This window comes from Phoenix dactylifera, chromosome 17 (genome assembly GCF_009389715.1).
Source record: "Phoenix dactylifera cultivar Barhee BC4 chromosome 17, palm_55x_up_171113_PBpolish2nd_filt_p, whole genome shotgun sequence".
In the NCBI taxonomy this organism is placed as follows: Eukaryota; Viridiplantae; Streptophyta; class Magnoliopsida; order Arecales; family Arecaceae; genus Phoenix; species Phoenix dactylifera.
In genome coordinates, this window is record NC_052408.1 from 11832954 (window position 1) to 11854247 (window position 21294).

The 21294-nt window shown below is 38.2% G+C and overlaps 3 protein-coding genes across 4 annotated transcripts; 1 reads left to right on the forward strand and 2 right to left on the reverse strand.

Annotated features, from left to right (window-relative positions):
- The first annotated feature begins 54 nt into the window (after positions 1–54).
- On the forward strand, positions 55–5992 carry LOC103701091. Its single transcript, XM_008783051.4, has 6 exons — positions 55–372; positions 653–733; positions 2011–2139; positions 3811–3873; positions 4202–4326; positions 5338–5992. Exons 1-6 carry the CDS (start codon positions 277–279, stop codon positions 5528–5530), a joined length of 687 nt encoding a protein of 228 aa, XP_008781273.1. The 5' UTR covers positions 55–276; the 3' UTR covers positions 5531–5992.
- Positions 5993–6827: 835 nt separating this feature from the next.
- On the reverse strand, positions 6828–17200 carry LOC103701163 (1,4-alpha-glucan-branching enzyme, chloroplastic/amyloplastic-like). The gene is made up of 14 exons (XM_026802226.2): positions 16879–17200; positions 15515–15631; positions 15148–15355; positions 14919–14988; positions 14005–14274; positions 12980–13886; positions 12495–12611; positions 12230–12292; positions 10243–10350; positions 9297–9398; positions 8062–8129; positions 7901–7982; positions 7248–7364; positions 6828–7158 (listed from the first exon to the last, which is right to left on the reverse strand). Exons 1-14 carry the CDS (start codon positions 16945–16947, stop codon positions 6967–6969), a joined length of 2490 nt encoding a protein of 829 aa, XP_026658027.1. The 5' UTR covers positions 16948–17200; the 3' UTR covers positions 6828–6966.
- A 607-nt stretch (positions 17201–17807) lies between these two features.
- LOC113462341 (APO protein 3, mitochondrial-like) lies at positions 17808–21063 on the reverse strand. 2 transcript variants are annotated; one of them, XM_026802230.2, is made up of 4 exons: positions 20892–21063; positions 20390–20771; positions 19662–20092; positions 17808–18416 (listed from the first exon to the last, which is right to left on the reverse strand). In XM_026802230.2, the coding sequence occupies exons 1-4, from the start codon at positions 21025–21027 to the stop codon at positions 18007–18009; spliced, it is 1359 nt and encodes a 452-aa protein (XP_026658031.1). In that variant the 5' UTR covers positions 21028–21063; the 3' UTR covers positions 17808–18006. The 2 variants fall into 2 exon arrangements, with proteins under 2 accessions (XP_026658031.1, XP_026658032.1); XM_026802231.2 differs by having other exon boundaries at positions 20390–21062.
- Positions 21064–21294: the final 231 nt, after the last annotated feature.

Here is a 21294-nt window from a genome sequence, read left to right on the forward strand (position 1 = left end):
GCTGTCGGGCAAGGGAAGGCTACAATTTACCCGTCCGAGCAAGGATTTTTTCCTTCCCTTTGCCATGGAACTTGATATATATACTTCCATTTTTACTGATGCACTCCTCTTCTTTTGTTTCGCGAGGGGCGTACATGTGCATCCAAGTGAGTCGGTTTTTAAGAGGCGGGGAGGGAGAGGCGCGTTAAACTGGAATCATTCGTCTCGGCTAGCGAGCGGAAAAGCTCCGATTTTTCTCTCGCTTCTTCTTCTTCTCTTGTCGAAGTTTTTTCGTAGATGGCTGAGGGATCGCCCTTTCTTCGCAACAGCTATTGGGTTCTGAGGCACGGGAAGAGTATTCCCAACGAGAAAGGCCTTGTTGTTTCTTCCATGGTTCGTTTCTCTCGCTCTCTCTCATTCAAATCAGTCTTGTTGTTTTCTGGAATTAGAAAGAAGAAATCTTTTGGTTCTTCTAATTTTATTGATGAAATGTATTTTAGGGTTGCGTTTTCTGGTAATCCTGATACTCTTTAGAAAAAGACATTTTTAATGCCAAAAGATTGGAGCTTGCAAAATATAGCTCTTTGAAATATTACATGTTTTTATGTAAATTGGCCATGAATCCTTGAAATGTCCTTTTCTATATTTACATGTTCGGTGTTATCCGTTCTAGGAAAATGGCACACTTGAAGAGTATGGATTAGCTTCCGAGGGTATTGATCAAGCGCGACTGGCTGGAGAATTACTTCTGAAGGTATCATTCTTTAATCTTTATCTAATGAGGCTTCTTTCTAATTATGAGTTATGATGGATGGTTCTCTGACAGTCTGCCTAAGGTTTTGATAGTTTGTGAGATTGAATTACGACAATGCTTCCACTTTTCTAAAGAGTACCATGAGGCATCTGGCTACATTATCATATTTCTATTGCTGTCACAATTGCATGTTATTCGATGATGAATGGCTTTGCCAACAAAATAATGAAATAAATATTAGAAGGATTCAGAGATGAAAACATGTGCCTCGCCAAATCAGTGTTTTAGAAGACTATAAATGACAAACATGTGGTTCAGGAGACCACCTGGTGGTTAAGTGCTAAGCAGGCTCCAAGGCAATAGCCCAGAAGTAAAGGTACTACAAAATTAATAGACCATGAAAATTAATAGGTATAAGAAGAAAGTAAAAACTAGTTATAATTCAACAAATAATACAAAACCTATAAAATAAGGTGTAGTAAGCATATGGGAAGCATCAACTTGACAACATCCAGTACTAACATATAAGTCGTTCGCATTCTCCATGTTCAAACATGATTCAAAATATATGTGTGCCTAGGCAAGCCTTCTAGACAGCGAAGGCAGTCCTCTTTGGCACTTACCATATCTGTGAGAGTTTCCTATGAAGAAATGTCTCACCATCTCAACAGCATAGATAGGGGGCAGCACACAATGCATTCCTAGTTGCCCATTCTCTCTAGATTTCTCGTGAGAAAGCCTTGTAAGTTCAGGTCTTGGTGATTCTCCATAGGTGATACCCCTAGGATCATAAATTGCTCCCTTCGACCCTTACGCCACTCAGCCTTTAGTAATAATTTTTGCTGAAGGTCATAAGATGAAATTTGACAATGTTAGTGAACTTCTGTTTTCCCCTTTGTAACATGAATTTTACTCTTTTTTTCACATAAAAAGGGAGAGGAAAATATCAGTGGTGTGCACTAGGAAGGGATAAAGTTGTTTTATCATACTAGCTCTTATTTTCTTTGCATAGTTCTAGCTTGTTGACCAGATGATTTTGCATCTTCCAATATTCAAACTGCAGCTATGGTAGGAAATTTTAAAGCTATGAGTAAAAAGATTGGTTCAACCAAACTAAGTAGGACATATAATGTTAGCTAAATGTGTGCAATATAACATGCAATTAGACAAAGATAGACAAATTCCTAGAGAAATAATACATACATTCTAGATGCACTCTTACTTTTTGTGACACTTACTCGATATTCTCTTTTGCTAAAACAGATTTGTTTATGCAGGAACTCGAGGAAAAGAACATCCTGCTAGAAACCGTTCGAATTTGCTGTTCTCCATTTTCAAGAACAACTCAGACTGCCAAAGAAGTCGCTAATGTGCTAGGCATCTCATTTGAAAGTGCTCAATGTAAAGTAAGCATATTATATCTAGAATTTGCAATTCTATCCAAAAAAGAAAAAGGCATTCATACAAGATTCGTATGTAGCTTGGGCATGAACTTGGGCCATAGGTGCAGAGCAAAGTTATTCAATATCAGCACATCTGTTGGCTCAATTGATGACATCATAGGAAGAAAGATTAGTGCATTTACTAGTCTGCACCATTTAAAAGGGGAAATTTGGAAAATAAAGAAAAAAATGAGCGTAAAATTGAAAGAGTTAAAGGAGTATGCTTCCCAGGTTGGAGTCAGACAGCAAGGGAGATGCATAGGCATTCCATTTGTATAGTAGTATAAAGAAAGTTGCTTCCCATGCATTTGTTCCAGGTTTGTGGAGAACATTATATTAGCAATTTTATGTACTTTCTATTTTCTTCCTATTGCTTTTCAGTTACATATTTTCTGTAGTTTAGTGCATAGGCATCTGCTTAAATTCTTTTGCAGCTCAGTTTTTTTTGTCTCTTTTCTTTTCCCTTCAAGGGCCATGACAAAGATAACAATGATATATAAGTGAGAAAATCTTATATGTATTAATTGGACATAAGCAAAACAAACTAAAATTGTCAAGCTTGTCAAATAAGTAAACATAATGGCTGCATCATAAAATTCCTAAATTGTTCTTTGTTGCAAAGTTTCTTAATGCAGTAAGAAGATACAGTGGTAGAGTGAGAACATCTACCATTCTAACTCAGAGTCTTGAATTTATATAATACAATGTGCTATCAGAATTATTACGGTATATAATGCATCAATGCATCAAGATATAACACATTTTAACCCTCATGATTCATTCCCTAAAAGTGCAGTTTTATTCCATTATGTTTTGCTCCAAGTAGGGCAGAAAGGACCGGACGATTATCTCCATGAATGATCCTCCTATTCTGGAAGTTTTACCCTGATGAGCTTTAATAATAAGTTTTTGTTAAACTTTAGGGATTAATTAATTTTGGTTTAAGTTGTATATAAGTCCTATTCATTTTTGGAATTCAAGGATCCACTTCTTTGGGTGAAGGGAGGAAAAAATAAAATGACATGAATTGATATTCTCATTCACTTTTTTTTAGAAGGCCTCTCTCTTTGAAATTTGGATAGTTCATTTTCAAATTTTCTTGTAAATGCCCTAACAACATTTTATTTCTGCTTTAGGAATCCTATGCTATGATAATTCAAGAATATTTAAGAAAAGACAGCTAATATTAGCGAAAGAAAGATATGTAACCAAAGACCGGTTACAGGAATAGATAAATTGATAATTCTGAGTCATACATGTACGTACCTCAACTTTTATATATCATTTTAATCCACATTTTATTTTTTATAGATTGATGATGCATATATGGACTGAAATATATGACATGAATATTAATAAACTCAATTACTGCATTCATTAAGAGGCAAAAATGGTCGACACCAGAAGGACACAAATATCCAGCTCAAGAAATGATTTTTACACCTAACTTTCTCGATTTGGTTGATTAATATTGTTCAACTTGCTTCTGCAGTCTATATATTCATTTCTGGAACACATTGTTGCCTTTGTATAAGGGAAATGTTTTATTGATTTTGTTTGATTGTTGTCGTTATTGTTTTCCCTATTATCCCTAGAATGTAATAATATAATGTGTTTGGTTACCTTGTCATACAGGTGATGCTAGAGCTTCGGGAACGATTTTTTGGAGCACTGTTTGAGCTTTTTTCACATGATAAGGTGAGCTATTTGTAAAACTATGGTGATAAATATTCTCATTTATGGGTTTGAAGTTTGAACATATGCTAGGTAAACGTGAAATATGCTTCCCTCATAAACGTGTGCTTACCTGATCAAAACATTTGCTCCTCTACAAGATGGGGCATCTTCAAATAATATAACTATTCTAAATGCAATTAATCATACACCTTCCAAGGTTTATACATGTGCCCAATCCTTTAAATAACTATATTCTCTACATCATGTTTTGCAGAAAGGTGTTATCCACCTTCCTATTTCTGTTTACCACTTCGCTTTCCCATAACTATTAACAAAAAATAATTTGCAGTATTCAGAGATATGGGCAATTGATGAAAAGGATCCCTTTGTGCCACCTGAAGGTGGAGAAAGTGTTGCAGACGTTGCTTCTCGACTTGCAACTGCTGTTGCAGCAATAGAGGCAGAGTTTCAAGGGTATTTTTGTTTACCTTGCCTTCAACAGCATATCTTTCGGGATTTCCATGATATGCTTTATTGTTCATATTCATATGGATTAACAGCAACAGCTTTTCTTACTAAATATCAGACATTTAGGCATGAGCATTTCAATAGACCCAGAAATATCATAATATATTTTAAGATTGTATTGAATTAGCATGTTTCTGTTAGCTGAATAGCATTGAAACTTGTCGAATAGACAAGAAATTGCAACATTTAAGTTTGACGCCGATGCAAGTCATATGAATGAAGTTAAGAAACTTTCTTGTTGGTCCAGTTCACATCATTATCTATGATGGCCCTGAGGCTTCTGAGTATCTTGGATGGTTTAATTCTGTACATCTGCATCATGACAGACTCGGGATATGATATAAGCTATATGGTGTTTGTGAATATCTTAACAGACATTGCCAGAATAATTGACACAGACTCGAGTCGTCGTAACTTCACCATCCGTGCTACACAAAATGCAAACCCCCCTGGTTATTTACTCTATCAGATTTTCTGTCTGATTTCCCTGTATCAAAGTCATTGTGACTTAACTTTTTTCTCTAAGCAGATTATCCTGTACAGTTGATACTTGGCCAACACCAACACTGAACATGCTATACATGGAATAAACTGTAATTAGAAGGCTCAAAGTTATTGAAACATAATTAACAAGCCGCATCCATTTTTGTTTGGAAGATTGCTTAGCTAGAAGATCTCATGCTGACTAGTGATATTTACATTTGCCAACATAACCAGAATGCTTAGCTAGAAGATCTAATGCTGACTAGTGATCTTTACATTTGCCAACATAACCAAAATACTGCTTAGGTATATTCCAAATGACATTTCTCTATCAAGTGACAACTGGATACATGTTGTTCGAAAATGTTTATAGTGCCGCTTTCCCATTCTTCTTTAGCATGTTTGTCTTCCTTATTGTGGTTGGTATACACACTTGGTCATTTTTTAACGAGCGTCAGATTTTTTTTTTTGCAGATGTACAATTCTTGTTGTCAGCCATGGTGATCCACTTCAAATATTGCAAACAGTTCTCCATGCAGTGAAGGAACATGCATCATCCAGTGCGGAGGGCATTTTGTCAAGAATTAAAGGAGTTATGGTGCATTCAATCCTATCCCAACACCGAAAGTTCGCCTTGAATACTGGAGAGCTGCGCCGTGTCATATGACTTTGATTCTTAAATATGGAGAAGTGCATTTCTTAGTAAAATAATTTTAATCCATGGCATCGTTTGACTACCTTCATACCAACTATAAAGTTGGTTGGAGCATCTTGCATCTTTAAAGAGGCTTCAAAAGCATATATTTTATTAGGTTACTCATCAAGGTCTTCTTTTCCTCACCAGTTGGATAATATTGAGGGCCAATAATAATACTGCTACTTTTAATACTGATACTTTCTCACATTGCTCAACGGTGGTCTCTGGGAATTGGCAATACTGCTTTGGATACCTTGTGAAGTATCGGTTGCATTTCCAAGATAGCAGTCTGATTGGGTTGGAATGTTAAATATTTTATTATTTTTTATAATGTTGTGCTTTGTCAAGGTGATCAATGGAGGCTCCATGAAGAGCCATTTTGCTACTTGTATTGCCTCAGTCACTTAATATATGTTGTTGAGATGTACCAAACCCAAGCATTGAAATCTCTTGCATGTCTAGCTAGCTGTTCAGGATCAAGAAGGATCACAACTGCTCTAAGGAACCTAGGTTTGCAGAGGGAGGAACCCAGTATGATTATTTTTTAAAAAAGAAAAATTGAATTATGTGATTGCACCTGTAGTCTACAACTGAAGATGGACAGGCCACGTTTTTCTTTGATGTGATCCAGGTTGTATGATGGCAAATAAAAGTTGTCCATTGTCAAGCTTTCAGATTGAATTATTTGCAGCAGCCTATAAAAAAGTATGTAAATTTATTGAACCTCAGCATTTAAACTAACGAGCTGATATATTAGAATGTTATCTCTTGGATCTGGCTAGCATTTCATCCAAGAGGTCCTCAATCCCTTCTCCACCTGCCCTCGACGGTGGATTAAATAATTATAAACATCCAGCAAACAAAGTTTCTTCAAGTTTGATATCCCCATAAGCTTCTAGATGACTGGTTCATATATGCCCATAAGTCCTAGATTAAACAGAGAATTTTTCTGTCTTATGTTCTTAAATTATACATTATATTTCATTTGTATCTCTGTGTTAATCTTTCAACAATTCTAATAACGATATCGAAGGTTTAATTTTACCCTAATATATCTTTTCAAGCAAATTCGTAGTCAAATCTCTTACATTATATCTTAAAGAGATTATTTTTTGTCCTCTAGTCATTTGACTATCACTAGTTTTGCCTCATCAGTTTGATCTCAAAAGTTATTTATCTTGCCTGAGCTCAAAAGTAATTCCTTTGTGATGGTTGAGGAGAATCAAAAGAACATGCTTGTTCCGGCATCAAGATAAAAACAACCAAGTTGACCACAGATAATGGCAATTCCATCATGGACATGATAAAATATTCAAATATGGACCTGTTTTAACCAACTTGGAGGTCATTTTGGCATTTATTACAGGTTATCAACAGATAGTTATAACTCTGTACGATAATTAATTTTAACCATCAGCTTCTGCATCTCCCATATCTTCTATTTCATCTTCATCTCCCACTCTCATTGGGACCAGAACTTTAGCAGCAGTTTGGTAGGAAGTCTCCCTCTCAGGTTCCTTGTCTCTTGCTACTGCCTCCTCAGTATCCGTCATCTCCTCATCAAAGCCTTCAGAGTTTTCTTCAACTTTGTAATATGCCTGTAAGTTGTAAATAAGGATATTTCAATCAATATAGGAGTCGTTCTGCAATTTCAAGAAGAGAACATAGAAGACTATGATTATCATACCACACAAGTGTGAGCAGGAGATAGGACTTTGAACGAGTTCGGCCGATTGTTGAAATTTGTTTCAGGTACCCCTGGTATGCCTTCAGGGGTAGTGAAATGGTCCACGTCATGACCAACCTGCAATGCAAAATCAGAGGTAATATATCTATAGATTACAGGTATCAGGATATGATAGATCAGGAATTGAGGAACCTTCTGGTAAAATAGAACAATGATGTTTCATGCTGACCTACGAAGCTAATGTAACTCATGCATGCTGCTTATTCACCAGTGTTGGGGGATGATAAATGAGAAATTAATTATGCAACATCTAAACACATAGTCAAGCGTCTCAACAGTACAGCTCTTACAGCAAAACTATGGAAAACTGAATCTGATCTCAGAAATGAGTATTTGGTAATTCTATGGTAAAATGGAACTCAATATTTTGTGTAAACATTAGAAATTTGATGTTGACCCATGAGTGGCGCTGCAACGTCTAAACTGGGAGATGTCGTATGAGTAGTCCAAATGTAATATGTGACATGCAATCATGCAGCTGCATCAATTTATGACATAGAAGGCACAAACTACTCTTGCAGCAAACAATGCAGACGAAATCTGAGAAATGTGCATAAACAAAAAAATTGTCAGGTATGGTAATGGCATCCTACTCTTCCACGTCCACCAAATTCAGAAGCATCACTATCCAGTGCAACTCTGTACTTTCCTGGCAAGTCACACCCAACTTTATACCTGTGTTTTGGAAAACAATTAGATATCAGGTTCAAGAAATGAAAACTTCAGAAATTATCTTAAATAGATAATAAATTACCCATCATAAGTGTTTTCAGGATGGAAATTGAACACAAAAACCAAATCTCCACGTTCAAAAACAATTACCTGCAAATAAAAAGAACTCACTTTAAAATCTTAGGATGGGCAGAGAAATGATAAGTCTAGAGTGGACAGGTGAGAGGAGGCTTATTATCACAATAACCCTCTACCAGATTGGGTAGTGTTTCTGGATAAAAACCAAATCTATATATTAAATTTCTGAAACAACAAACAAGTGAAATTGGAACTATGATCTTGCTAATAGCTGTAACTTTCAGGTTTAAAAAAGTAGAATGGAAGTAATTTAACTCTTGTTTTAGAGACACTGTAGCCAGCAAATCAAGATAACATTTAAATGAAAGGAATACACTAAGCATAAGGTACTTTTCCCCCCTCCGAAATGTTGATACAAATGCTGATATTGGCATTTGAACCAGGCCATCCCAAATGGAGAGGTGGCTCTACATATAGACAAAAGACCCATTTTGATGAGTCATACAGCCAGCGGCTTAAGAAGGCATTGCACACAATCCAGTCAACTTTAGCAGTTACAAGATAATTGCCTTTTTCCCCTCCCTCTTTGAGAAGGATGGTCGGACTGCCATCTTTTTGAGTCAAATTTGGAAGCTCTTGCACAACCAAGCACTGAGAGGTGCCGAGCAACAGGATGAAGCCCCGTTGACTATTAGCAAGAATTCTTAGTTTGCTGGATTACAGAAATGGATCAGCAAGTCTTTTGACAATGTATATCATCTTCAGAAAAGATGCAAGTGTTAATTCCAAATTCAGTATCAGTGAACACTTTAAGTATGTTACTATGAGAATGCTCATATCAGTCCCTCAAAAAACTGAATGCACATATCAGGAAGTGAAGAAACAGATTGATGTGGTCTAGCTTAATTTCTTTATACATATTCGCATTTTGTGAATTTGGCATTTGTAAATAAGGCATTTCAGGCATAAGATATGAGCATTTAGGGAGAGTTAACCGTACTGTTCACACACAAAAACAGATAAGCTGGTTCTGGAGTGAAAGTTGATAAGCATTTGATATTTTGATAAGTCATCAAAAAGGGCTTTATTAGCAGCATAACCCATAAAAACTTTGACCTCTCAAGGTATACCACAATAAAACTACACGTGAAGAAAAATTGCACAAGGTGAATAAACATGCACAGAAAAATAGAAAGACAAAAATGACATACATGAACCCATTATTTGCAACAAGTTTACCTTGTCCTCTTCATTTATACTGCTCACAATCTGCTTTGTTGATGCAAGGAACGAAAATCTATCATCAAGCAAATTCATCCCTCTATCAAACGCATTCAAGTGCTGGTTTCAATAAACAAAGATTACATATGCTTAGTTAAGACAGATTGTTCAGATGTAGAGGAAAACTCAAATTAAAAAAGACGGATGATGCATGAGTTAATAGATAGATTGTTAAGGTCTGATATGCATTGTTGACCCCTTCCCTAACAGCTTAAGCTTATCGGATCTAGTGCTTAGTTAGTATGGCAGCAGAGCAAAAGATCACTGGTTCAAATCCTCATTCAAGCCAATTTTTTTCACACCAGCCATTTATTATCTTGAGCCTTTTCTCTTCTTGACTCATTACCAAGTTGGTTTTGACTCATTCATGCCTTTGCATGTGTGGTCCCGAGCACATGTGAGGGGAAGGCACTAAGGTCTGGTATACATTGTTGACCCCTTTCCTGACAACTTAAACTTCTGGGGTCTAGTGGTTAGTTAGCATAGAACAGGGAAAAACATATGCCACAAAAAAGGTTGCAACAAGTACATTCCAATGGTATACAATATGGATGAAGAGGCAACTAAAAATTCTTGAAATACATATATTCAGTGAAAGAAAATATGTATTATATTCGGTATGAACATGACTTGTGGATTGCAACTTTAAAAAGGTTTGTGCATGTGAATCAAAGCTTGAAGGTATTAATGGAATTAAGTTAACTGATAGGGTATTGGAGATAAAGACAACATTTTTTTGAGAGAAAGGTATTAATGGAATTAACTGATAGGTTTGGAGATACGAAGACAACAAACCTGTTTTTTGTTTGAGAGAGAAAGGGAGGGAGGGAGACCCCTTACACTATCATGGAATAATGACCTTATGTAACATTCTAAGAATAAATTTATGAGGAAAATCACAAACCTTGTATCTTAGGTGATCAGTGTCAACAAGGTTCCATTGGCGTCTGCACTTATCGTAACTCCAACCATTGCCTTCTCTTGGAAAGTCAATCCATTCTGGATGACCGAACTGTAACGATTATATGCAATGGTGGTTAACATATTGGCATATAATTAGGGAAGAAGAAATGATCATGAGTAAACAGCTAGAACTGACATTGTCGGATATAAAAAAAAAACTTTTTTATGGGAAAGAAAAATTTCATACTTTAATTCACAAGTGCTGTAGTTACAAAGCAACCAAAATGGAGAAAGTTAATACTCTAGCGAGTCCATCACATTCTCATGCATCGATTTAGAATGATGAATGTCTCATCGATGAAATATAACTAAATTATGTTACAAGAGAATGAGAGAAAAACATGATCTAAATTCTGCCAGTCAAATTTTAAGAAAAATTCAAGCATGGTGCATGGGCCACTAGTGAAAATTATATGTAGCAAAAAATTAACATTAACATAATTTTCTAGTTTCCCTTTTATGCAAAGATGGCCAAACCATCCTAAACCACCTCATTCAGGGAGTATTGTCCTGAATCAGCTGGTTATCGAGATGGAACAAGCTTCCGATTTGATTTGGGTTTGGGCTTTTATACAACCCTCTCGCTCATCTCGATGGCCTCTCTCTCTCTCGCTAGGGCTAGGGTTTCGTCACTACTGCCTCCACCAACGGCTACAATGATGATGATGACGGACCAGTACGCATCCCTCTCTTTCAATCCCTCGCCCTCTTCATTCTCTCCGGTCTCTCTCTCTCTCTCTTGTGCTTGCCACCCTCTCTCGCCCTCTCCGTTCGAGGCAGCCCGCTGCTCTCTCTCTTTCTCCCCTTGCTCATCTTTCTTGCTAGGTATAGGGCTTCATCACTGCTGCCGCCAACGACGACAACAACAAACCAATACATATGGCACTCTCTCTCAGTCTCTTTCTCTCACCCTCCCTCTTTGTTCTCTCCATTCTCTCTCTTGCTTCTCTCCTCTCTCCTGCCCTCTTTGTTCAAGGAAGCGTCCGCTCTTTCTCTCTCACTTGCCTCTCTCTCCTTTCTCTCCCCCCTTCCCTCTCCTTCTCCCTCACTCCCCTCTCCCTCTCCCTCTCCCTCTCCCTCGGTTCTGGTACAACTTGGGTCGTACCATACCGAACTGGTCACCGGCTGGCACAATGCTCGGTACCAGTTGGGCAAACCTTGCTTTTATATGTCTTTATTGAATACTAGCATTAATTCAAGTTTGTTCAAATCCACTTTGTTCAACATTACTATGACTTTTAGGCATTTATGTGCTCGCAGCTTATTTATCACTTTCTTTTAATCATGAGAGAAACAGGCTTACTAACCACTTGTATGTAATCAGTAAAGAAACAGCAGAAGGTAGTAGAGAATGGTTGCTGATTTAATTTCGACAAGCTTGATTTTGGTTTTCCCTTTTGACCATCAATTGTAGGAAGACTCACCTTATATTTATATACCTGCGCTTCAAAGACCTAGATTTATAAAACTAAATATCTCCTATTATTGTTTCAGATATGCAAAAGCGCTAAGTGGTTGCATCAATAGTCTTGCACCATGTAAGCAAGGTTAGTATGAGATATAGGGAGAAGACAACCCCAAGAATCATTTGTCTATCAGAAGAAAACAAGGCCCAGTATCTTAAATAGGACGTGCACTTTACTGAGTAGTAAAAATTGATCGCGATAGCAGCTACTGTACTATAAATGACCTTGCCAAGAACTCAAAGAACTTCATGCTAGCTTATATTTCGTTAGTATCATTAGGTTAACTCTGCCAGTTTTGATCCACAACACAGGCACATCAGGAAGACTCTCTCTCTCTCTCTCTCTCTCTCTCTCTCTCTTTCTTCCTCACCATACAAACATCTGCTCGACAAATGATATTCAAATCTTAGTATTGTTTTACATTATAATCAGCAGAAAATTAAACACAGAAAAGAACCATACCTCATTTCCCATGAAATTTAAGTAACCTTCACCTCCTAGTGTAATGGTTATGAAGTGAATCATCTGCAATAATTGCAACAAAAGACATACAGAAGAGAGATACTCTGTGATTACTAACACTGAAATTATAATAGCACATGAAGCCATAAAGCTACCAAAAAATGCTGTCACTTTAACATTACAAAGATAACCATTAAAATTTATGAAAGACCACCATCATAGACCTCTACTTTAAATGCTTAAGATAGAAGCCACAGGCATAAACCTTATGAAGTGCAATCCCTCTTTCAACTACAGGCGAAGAGGGTTGTAAATCAGACATTCCAGAGTACATTTCCTTATCCATCAATAAAAAGGCAATTGTCTTGTCTCCCACGATGGCCTGCCAAAATGGAAATAAAGTGTTTTTCTCAGAAACTTACTTGAATAGATAAAATGAAATCGGTCGAATTTCTAAGTCCAAAGATTTGCAGTTCAGCTATTTATTTGGTATTGTGTTTAAAAGATAGAGGATCTCCTTCCCCCGCAGAACTATTTTCAGGAGAATTGAATCTAAGAATTTAATAAAATAAAGTCATAGGATCATCTATTCCTTGACTTCGAAGAAAACAGCAACTGTTAACATGATGCAACAATGCCTCAAACTTTTAGACTCTTGACAACTGCTGCAATAAATATTAATATCATCACCAGTGTGCACCGTGCCAAAAGATTAGTGAATGATTAACATATGGACATTATTTCAGCTACCTGATCATGACTCTCTGCATATGCTATACACTTTTCACTGTATCTGCGGTTGGTCAAATTCCACAAAATTTCTTGCATTGACCATTCCGTATCTTTTTTGTTCTTCAAGTAGTCGATCCACTTGTCAGGAATTGCCATGGCCAACCGATAGTCAAAACCCACTCCACCTTCATAAACTGGCCGACATAGAGCTGGTGTACCTGAAACATCTTCAGCAACTACAGTTGCATCTGGCAAGAGTTTGTGAACCAAGTGATTTGCCAGCATCATATAAACAACAGCGTCCACATCAGTTGCCTCACTAAAATACTCACTATAATTTCCAGTGAATACCATGTTGATACCATGATGATGATACAGCATTGAAGTGACCCCATCAAATCGAAAACCATCAAACTGGAATTCTTCCAACCACCATCTGAGGTTAGATAAAAGGAACCTCAAGACTTCCCAATTAGCATAGTTGAATAGTCGGCTGTCCCACAGCTTATGGTAACCGCGTTCCCCCGTATGGAAGTAAGACTCTTGAGTCCTCTGTCCAACATCAAACCCATTAAGACCATCAGTAACATTGTTGCTTGCATGGCTATGGACAACATCCATCAGAACACGCAGACCTAAACTGTGCGCTTTGTCAATCAGATACTTGAGGTCCTCAGGTGTTCCTGATCTATTGCTAACAGCAAAAAAATTTGTGACATGATAGCCAAAAGATGCATAGTAGGAATGTTCCATAATAGCCATCAACTGAACAGTATTGTAGTTATTTGCTTGTATGCGAGGCAGAACATTGTCAGCAAATTCTCTGTATGTACTCACGCGTGGTTCTGAACCACTCATCCCGACATGAGCCTCATATATGCGTGGAGATGCAGGTTTTGGAGGGCGAGGGTATTTAAACACATGCCTGCAATATAAATTTAGAATTTTTGCTCTCAAACAAGTCATAGCCATGATATTGCAATATAAAAACAAAAAATCATTTCTGAGATTGAGGGTTATAAAAAGAAAAAAGGACCTCAGACCTTTCTGAAGGTGGTGGATCCCAATGAACTCCATCATATGGAGCTGCAAATCCATTAGAATCAACAGTGGCATATCTGATCCAAGCTGGAATTCTATCAACCCATATTCCATTACCATGCTTAAAGCGAAATTTAACCCTGGAATTGTGAGGAATGGACGGCTTCCCATCAGTGTCTGAAATTTTAATCGTCCAAACACCAAATTCATTTCTTTCCATTTTGTGGTTGGAACCGTCCCAGCCATTAAAGTCCCCAATAAGTTGCGCTTCCCTACATCAGCAAATGCAAACTTCCTCCTTTATACATCCAATGATTGCAATGACATTCAATAATCATCAGTCAATGAAATTTCTATATCGATTTAGAAAAAAGAACTTTTGTACATACAAGACTTTATTAGTTATCGTGGCAGTGTAGTAAAATACTAGAATTATGATTTATTTCTCATGATTTTCAGGATAAGTGTGGCATTTTTATCTTGAACATTGAAAATTCTTAAATGTGCAAATCATGTTTTAGAAATTTGTCAAAAGGAAATCATTTCGGAGTTCGAATGAACCATTTCAAAGACACTAAAATAACGTTCTTACAGTCTTACCATGTTTGTGGCTCTATCATTCTTTACTTCTGAAATGTGTTGCATTCAACCAGAACTAGAGCATTTGGTTTTGAACTGCCAGTGCCAGGTCACTGGCAGACTAATTTCATCCAGTTTCAGCCAACACTATTCAGTTCCATTAAACAGTTTCAGAATATGATAATGGATAAGAGTCCCACTAAAATTGTGATCCTTGGCACAAAACTAGCACATAACAGACCACGCAATGAATATGAGACCATATAAGCAATTAAAAGCAAGCAGAATTCAAAGCAGTCCGGAAGCTAGACAACTGAAAGATAGCCTGAAAACTCACTGTGCAGCAGGAGCCCATTCACGGTATACGATTCCATCCTGTTCTCTGTTGAATCCAAACTTCAGATAACCTTAAAAAGAATAAGAAAAAAAAAAAGAAGAAAGGAGCATGTGACCAGTAAGATAATTTCGCTTGGTAAATATATCACTCATGCAGGAATAAGGTGACCTAGAGAGTTAAAACTGATACGTAGATGGCAACTGCATGTATTTCAAAAATACAATTTCACCTTGAGCGAATTCCTCCAGACTCCCTTCATACTTCTCAATCAATGATTTTTGCTCTATGTATCTCTTTGATCTATAGGTAAAATGGTCTTTAAATTGTTCTAAGGATGGATCCACATTGATGATACCAAGATGTGCAGCATCTTCCTCAATCGCGGTCATAGCTGAGTTGTCTTTCAGGATAGTTGAGAGTGCAAAATCATGCTCAGGCTTGTAGTGGTGCAAAAAAGAATCAATAAGAGAAGAACCATGTAATGATAGGCTTATAGCAGTCAAAGCTAATAATATTATTGCAAGTTCAAACTAGTATTTAGCAAAGATGTTGGCCATATTTCCTCAAAAACATAACTTTCCAGGAGAATCAGTTACCTTCTGATTTATTGATAATCTATGCGGGCATGAAAAAGGATATTGCCAGTGAGATCTCTTGGATCCAATAGCTAGAAAAAACGAATGTGGTTGACCAAGATCTTGATTGCTTGAAGCCTGCGAGTGAGAGATAAAAGGCATTGCAAGTACACTTTACATGTGTTGAAGCAAAACACAAGCCTAAGATGGCAGCTAAGCATACTGACAAACCTGAGACATCATTTATAGTTACATTCATAAGCATAAAGGAACCTAGATCCCTTGCAATTATAAAATTTCAAACTTCTTAAGTAGGTGCCTCACACATCCATGACAATTTTCTAGAGTTAACTTCAAAATTTTTCCAATCCCCTTGGAAATGGCACTATCAACTTAGAACACTCAGCTGTTTGATTCATTACTCTTAACTCAAGCTATATATCTTCCCACACAAAGTATGACCAAAATATCATGCATATATAAACCAAAAGATCATTTCAATAGCCATATTTCCTTGCAAAATATGGTGGGAACACCACCACCGAGATTCAAACCCTGAACCTCTCCCAGATAGAGGGGTGACAACCAGCTGAGATAAGGCTGGTTGGCTACCAAGAAGCCTCATCGCAGCATGTCAGTTTTTTGCATCTTCCATAAAAACAAACATATTCAGTTGACATGAACATCCGTTCTAATTCCCAGTTTCTACCCAATTTACTTACTTAGCAATGCATGATCTTAGTCTATTTGTCGAATATCGAACCATCTTATTCTTTTTGTCATGTAACATTATCTCCAGGCATCAATAACTTTTTTTTTTCGTGCAAAATTAGATAGGGAGGCACACTTTTCAAGTCATCCAGGCGTTATCATAATTCACCACTGCACCATCAGCCAAAAGTATGCATCACAAGACGACCCTCCCGCAGAAAACACACAGATTATACATACATCACTTACAATAATCAAATCAACGAGCACAATCGGATGGTAAAACAAAATAAAAACATAGCATTACGACCACCAACCCAAATGGCAAAATAATCTTAAAGGGCACAAAGACTGTTGCAGAAAGAGACCAGAAAAGATAGCAACAGGATAGATCAAATGAAATGGCCATCTAAATAAGGAAACAAGATCACAGGAACACAAACTGCAGAGAATGCCCCAAAAGAGGAAAGGGGATAAAAAAAGTGACAGACAACTTAAACATCACGCAAAAAAACCTAAAGAAGATCAAATTAGCACCAGGCACCACATATTACAGCTAAAAAAAATCAAAAAAAAAAAAAAGAGAAGCGACAAAGTCTTTAAGACTCACAAAAATCACAAATATTAAAATTAAAAAAAAAAATCCATTCCAAGTAAGAGCAAATGAATCGTGCCTTTCTGAAACTCCTTCCGGAGTTCAAAGAAGCTCGAGCGAGAGACAGAGGAGGAGAAGAGGATGACATTTTTTTTTTCTTTTCTCTGAGACGGCTTTCTCGCCGATGCTTTGCTAAGCAGCAAAAGCCTCTTCGCAGCCTTCCATGGCTTGGAAATAATTCCACCTCGCGTGATGTTGGTTATTGAGGGCCCTCGATTCCCGGCTCGCGCTCCCGGTCTTTCTCTGGAAACAAGCAAGGGATGTGTGATTTTTAAAAAGAAAAGTGACCCAAGAGCTGGAGCCTTGACAGGCACTGGATGAAGCGGACGGTTGACGCCCCGCGCGCCGTCCTTTCGCGCAGAGTTGGACGGATTTATTTCTCGTCCCATTGCATGAGTGTGGCCCAGCCCTGTCCCGGTGCATCGGTGAGGCTTAGCCGTGCACCCTGGACCCTGGCTCGTCCACGTGGAGGATACTTTGCCCATGACATGACTCCATGAGCATGTCTGGGATCTGGAAGATTTCCCGTTTTAAAATCTAGTGTGATTCAGACGGATTGAGAAGGTTGGTGGCATAACCACTTCCTTACTTCACGAATAATTGATTTTTTAAGATGATTTATTTCCTGCACAAAAACATTTTGCTGTTTACATCTCTAGATATATCAAATAAAGAACACTTGTCTGGGGATTGTCACTTGAGGTAATTTAATGGGCAGATCTTGAAAGATGTTGAGCACTAGAATGCAGGAAAATTCTTCGGATAATGTGCACTTGGCAACAACTTCCATGAGTTGCATCAATCATCTTGTGCATTGTGTCATGAAGAATCTTTTTTGCGTGCTCCATGGCATTACTCTAAATTCTAAGGTGTATTGAATCGAACTGAGCCTGAGGTAAGTTTGCAGTCTCGAAACATGCTATAAGCTCTAGAAAGTTAAGAGGGCAACACCCATGTACAACAATATAGCAAACATACATTCGCACTGACTTCATATCCATAACACCAATATCAAATGCTAGTTGTGCACTTCCTGCATCCATTTTCACTCATTAAGGAAGCAGCAAGAAAATTTGAAGCATATTGTACTGTTAGATCATAACACTTACAGCTTACTCCAGTAATCCAATCACTAGCTTCAACTATTTCACACAACCAACCTCTCCTCATCCAGTGCAGGCAGTGCAGCATCCTTCCTCATCAGTCCATAATACTCCTCTCCAACAATAGCACCAGCCTGCGCAAAGAGCTCTACCGCTGCAGGCAGTTTACCATAGTACCTACTTAGCTCATGCACGAGCGGGTTACCATCATTCGGGTCAGGCACATGCCAGACATGGACCAGCGGCACTAGATCATCAACAGCGGCCTCCTGCCAAGCGTGCTGCCCGTCCCTCATCTGGTGTTTGTAGGCTTGGCATATCCTCGCCCGGTGTCCCTTCGGCCCTACCTGGACCTCAGGGCAGAACCCACAAGTTTGGACAGGATACTTCTTCATAAGCTTCAAAGCACCTGATCGCATCTTCTCCCATGCTTCCAGGCCTCGCGCAGCTATATCTACAGAAGATGCACCTTGACATGTTAGATGCACTAGCGCAAATTCAGAATAGAGTGTCACAAATGACACTGAGAAAGCAACATAAATTGCCCATGACATGCTTACAGTTGTTTCAGAAACCTTGTATATATTTTTATAGTGCATGGAGTGCATACATCGTATGCTCATGTACAATTCATGAGTACTATTGCACACAAAATAGATCTGGATGCAGCGAAAAGGTTGCAACAAAAAACAAATAGGATAAGAGGGAGGGTATACGGATTGTCACAATCTAGGACCTCATCAACAAGATTAACTGGAGAGTATTATTTGAATTCTTTGGCTCTATATAAACACCCAAGATCTATTTAGAGCATAGCCGATGTGGGAGTAAATGCCTGCATAGATCTTTACATACTCTCCTGTTTAAGCACCAGTATTCTCGCTAGAGTTCAAATCTACTTGAATCCAATTATAAGTACCACAAATCCAATCACAAACACTACGATCAACCCATGGTCAGCCCAAAAAAAGAACTGTGCTATAGTATTCTCTAGTCCACATGAGCTATGGCCTAGTTTGTTCTAATACTATTTAGGACATCACCCAAAAAAACTAGCCGGAAGATATTATTTGGATTTCTTAGTTCTGTATAAGTACCCAAGATGTACCTGGTATATAGCCAATATAGGACTAAACACATACCTACATAAGTCCTCATGCAGATAGTACTTACCTGCCCTTATCCCTGCTGCTACCAAAGAGATGAAACAATACAAAGAAGCATGATAAACAGGACTTCATCCTCCTCAACCTAGTTTTATGTTTTATCTAATGTTTCTCAACATTCTTCAAGTCCCGATCATTCCTTGTGAGAAATAATCTTCTTCCTTCTACTCTAGAACACCCGACCACAGTTCACGAAGTATGAAATTTCATACACCTTGAGATCAGGGTGTGTGTGACATAGGAGCTAATTGAGCATTGAAATAGGAAGATTTTCACAAATCTCCTATGCACCACACCAAGATTTTCTTCTGAAAATTTAGATCTCCCATCAGTTCCATGACACAGCCCAAATTTCAGCTCCAAATGTGGGAATATTAAGTGCCTCCAGCAAAAAGAAAGTGATCTCGAGTTCACAGAAAAAACACTGAATGAAATTTGGTTTGCAACTTAATCTGATTAGAAGCATAATATGATAAAGCATCTTATGCAAAGTATAGGAGAGAGAGAGAGAGAATAATTATATGACAACAAACCTTGAATACTGTCAACAGATGAGAATGGTGGAGAATCATTATCCTCAGGCTTCTTCTTCCACCTCCAAAATCCAAATGGCTGGATATCCTTCCCACTCGAATAATCTCGCGGAAACTTCTTTTCAAAATCTATCATCTTCCCTGCTATATTATAAACTGGAAAGGCCCGTCTCTTTGTTGGGTACTCAGGGATGTCCACGCCTGCTTGCACACAAAGCTCTACAATAGCTGGAATCCTATCAACTTCGAGCCGCTCTTCATGTGAAACTGCTCTACCTAGTCTATCATAGAGATGAAAGGATTCCACAAGTGGAAGAACATGCTCGATTCCTCCCTTTACCCAGCTGTGTTCTTTGGTGGACAAACTCCCGGCAACATCACATGAATGTATCCGATGAGGAATTATTCCCACATGAATTTCCCCACATACTCTGCATTACAACAGATTCATTAAAAGAAAGGAAAAAAACAACATTTTCAAATCCAATTCATGGTTCCTACCTAATCACAACTTTCTAATCTGAATCACGCAACATCGCGAGCAATGAAGTATGAAAATGAGCACCAGTTTTAGACATTGTGTGCAAACTGAATTCAATTCACCACCATATGATATCTTTTTCATGTCACAAAATTTGATCAAATAGCAGCCAATTAATGCTAATGATCTACTTCAATAGTTAAAAGAAGAATTTTTTGGTAAAAACTGAGCATATTGAGTTATTTACCTGCACACATGGATAGGGATGCTCTCCATCACTCTCAAGACGCCAGCAAAGAGGACTTTTCTCGCATCAAACACGTCATGGGCAACTGGAATCAGGCTCTTGACCAAGAACCCATTCTCGGGCGGCCGAAGCGTAAACTCGCGCACTTCTCGCCTCATCTTCCTCTCCACTCGCGCTCTCCGTTTAAGCTCATTGATGGGTGTTACGAGAGGCTTCCGTTCTGATCCCCGGCGCCGCCTCGGGAGCTCAACATACTCGGCTATCTCAGAAGAACTACTTGAAAACAGAGCCTTGATTCTATTCACGGAGCTTCTGAAGAAGTTCTCCGTAATTACCTCACGGTGCTCTATTAGCATCTGGACGGGTTTTGACAGCATCGCGCCTGTTGGTATTCAGTCTGATTACATTGAAAGAGATGATTCGATACAGGGAAAACTAAAAGGGAATTTTTTTTTCTTTTCAAAAAGTCGAGTCTTTTGCTACTTTGGAGTAAGATGTTAACTGTTTGAGTGTTTGCCGCTGAAATATAGCTGAAGCTTTTGGAGGACGGGAGAAGTGAGATGGGATCGGGCTGGGTGGTTCCGGCGGGGAGGAGGAGGAGTGCAGCATGGGTTGGGCTGAAACAAAACCCGAACCATACAACCCGCTCATTGTAAGTTTGACGAGTTTGGATTGAAGCGGGTTAGGATTTTTTACGAGACTAATGGGCTGCGGGTTGGGTGATTTTTTACGTGGTATATCATTTTGGAGATACCTTGTGGGCTGAAAGGCGGCGTTGTTCAATGTGCTTTAAGATTTGTTATTTTTTTAATTTTATTTAGTGTATCCGTACTTCAATAAAAATGTTTGATTTAGTAAAAAGGAAAAATAAGAAAACAAGTGGGTTAGGATTTAGGCTAAACACG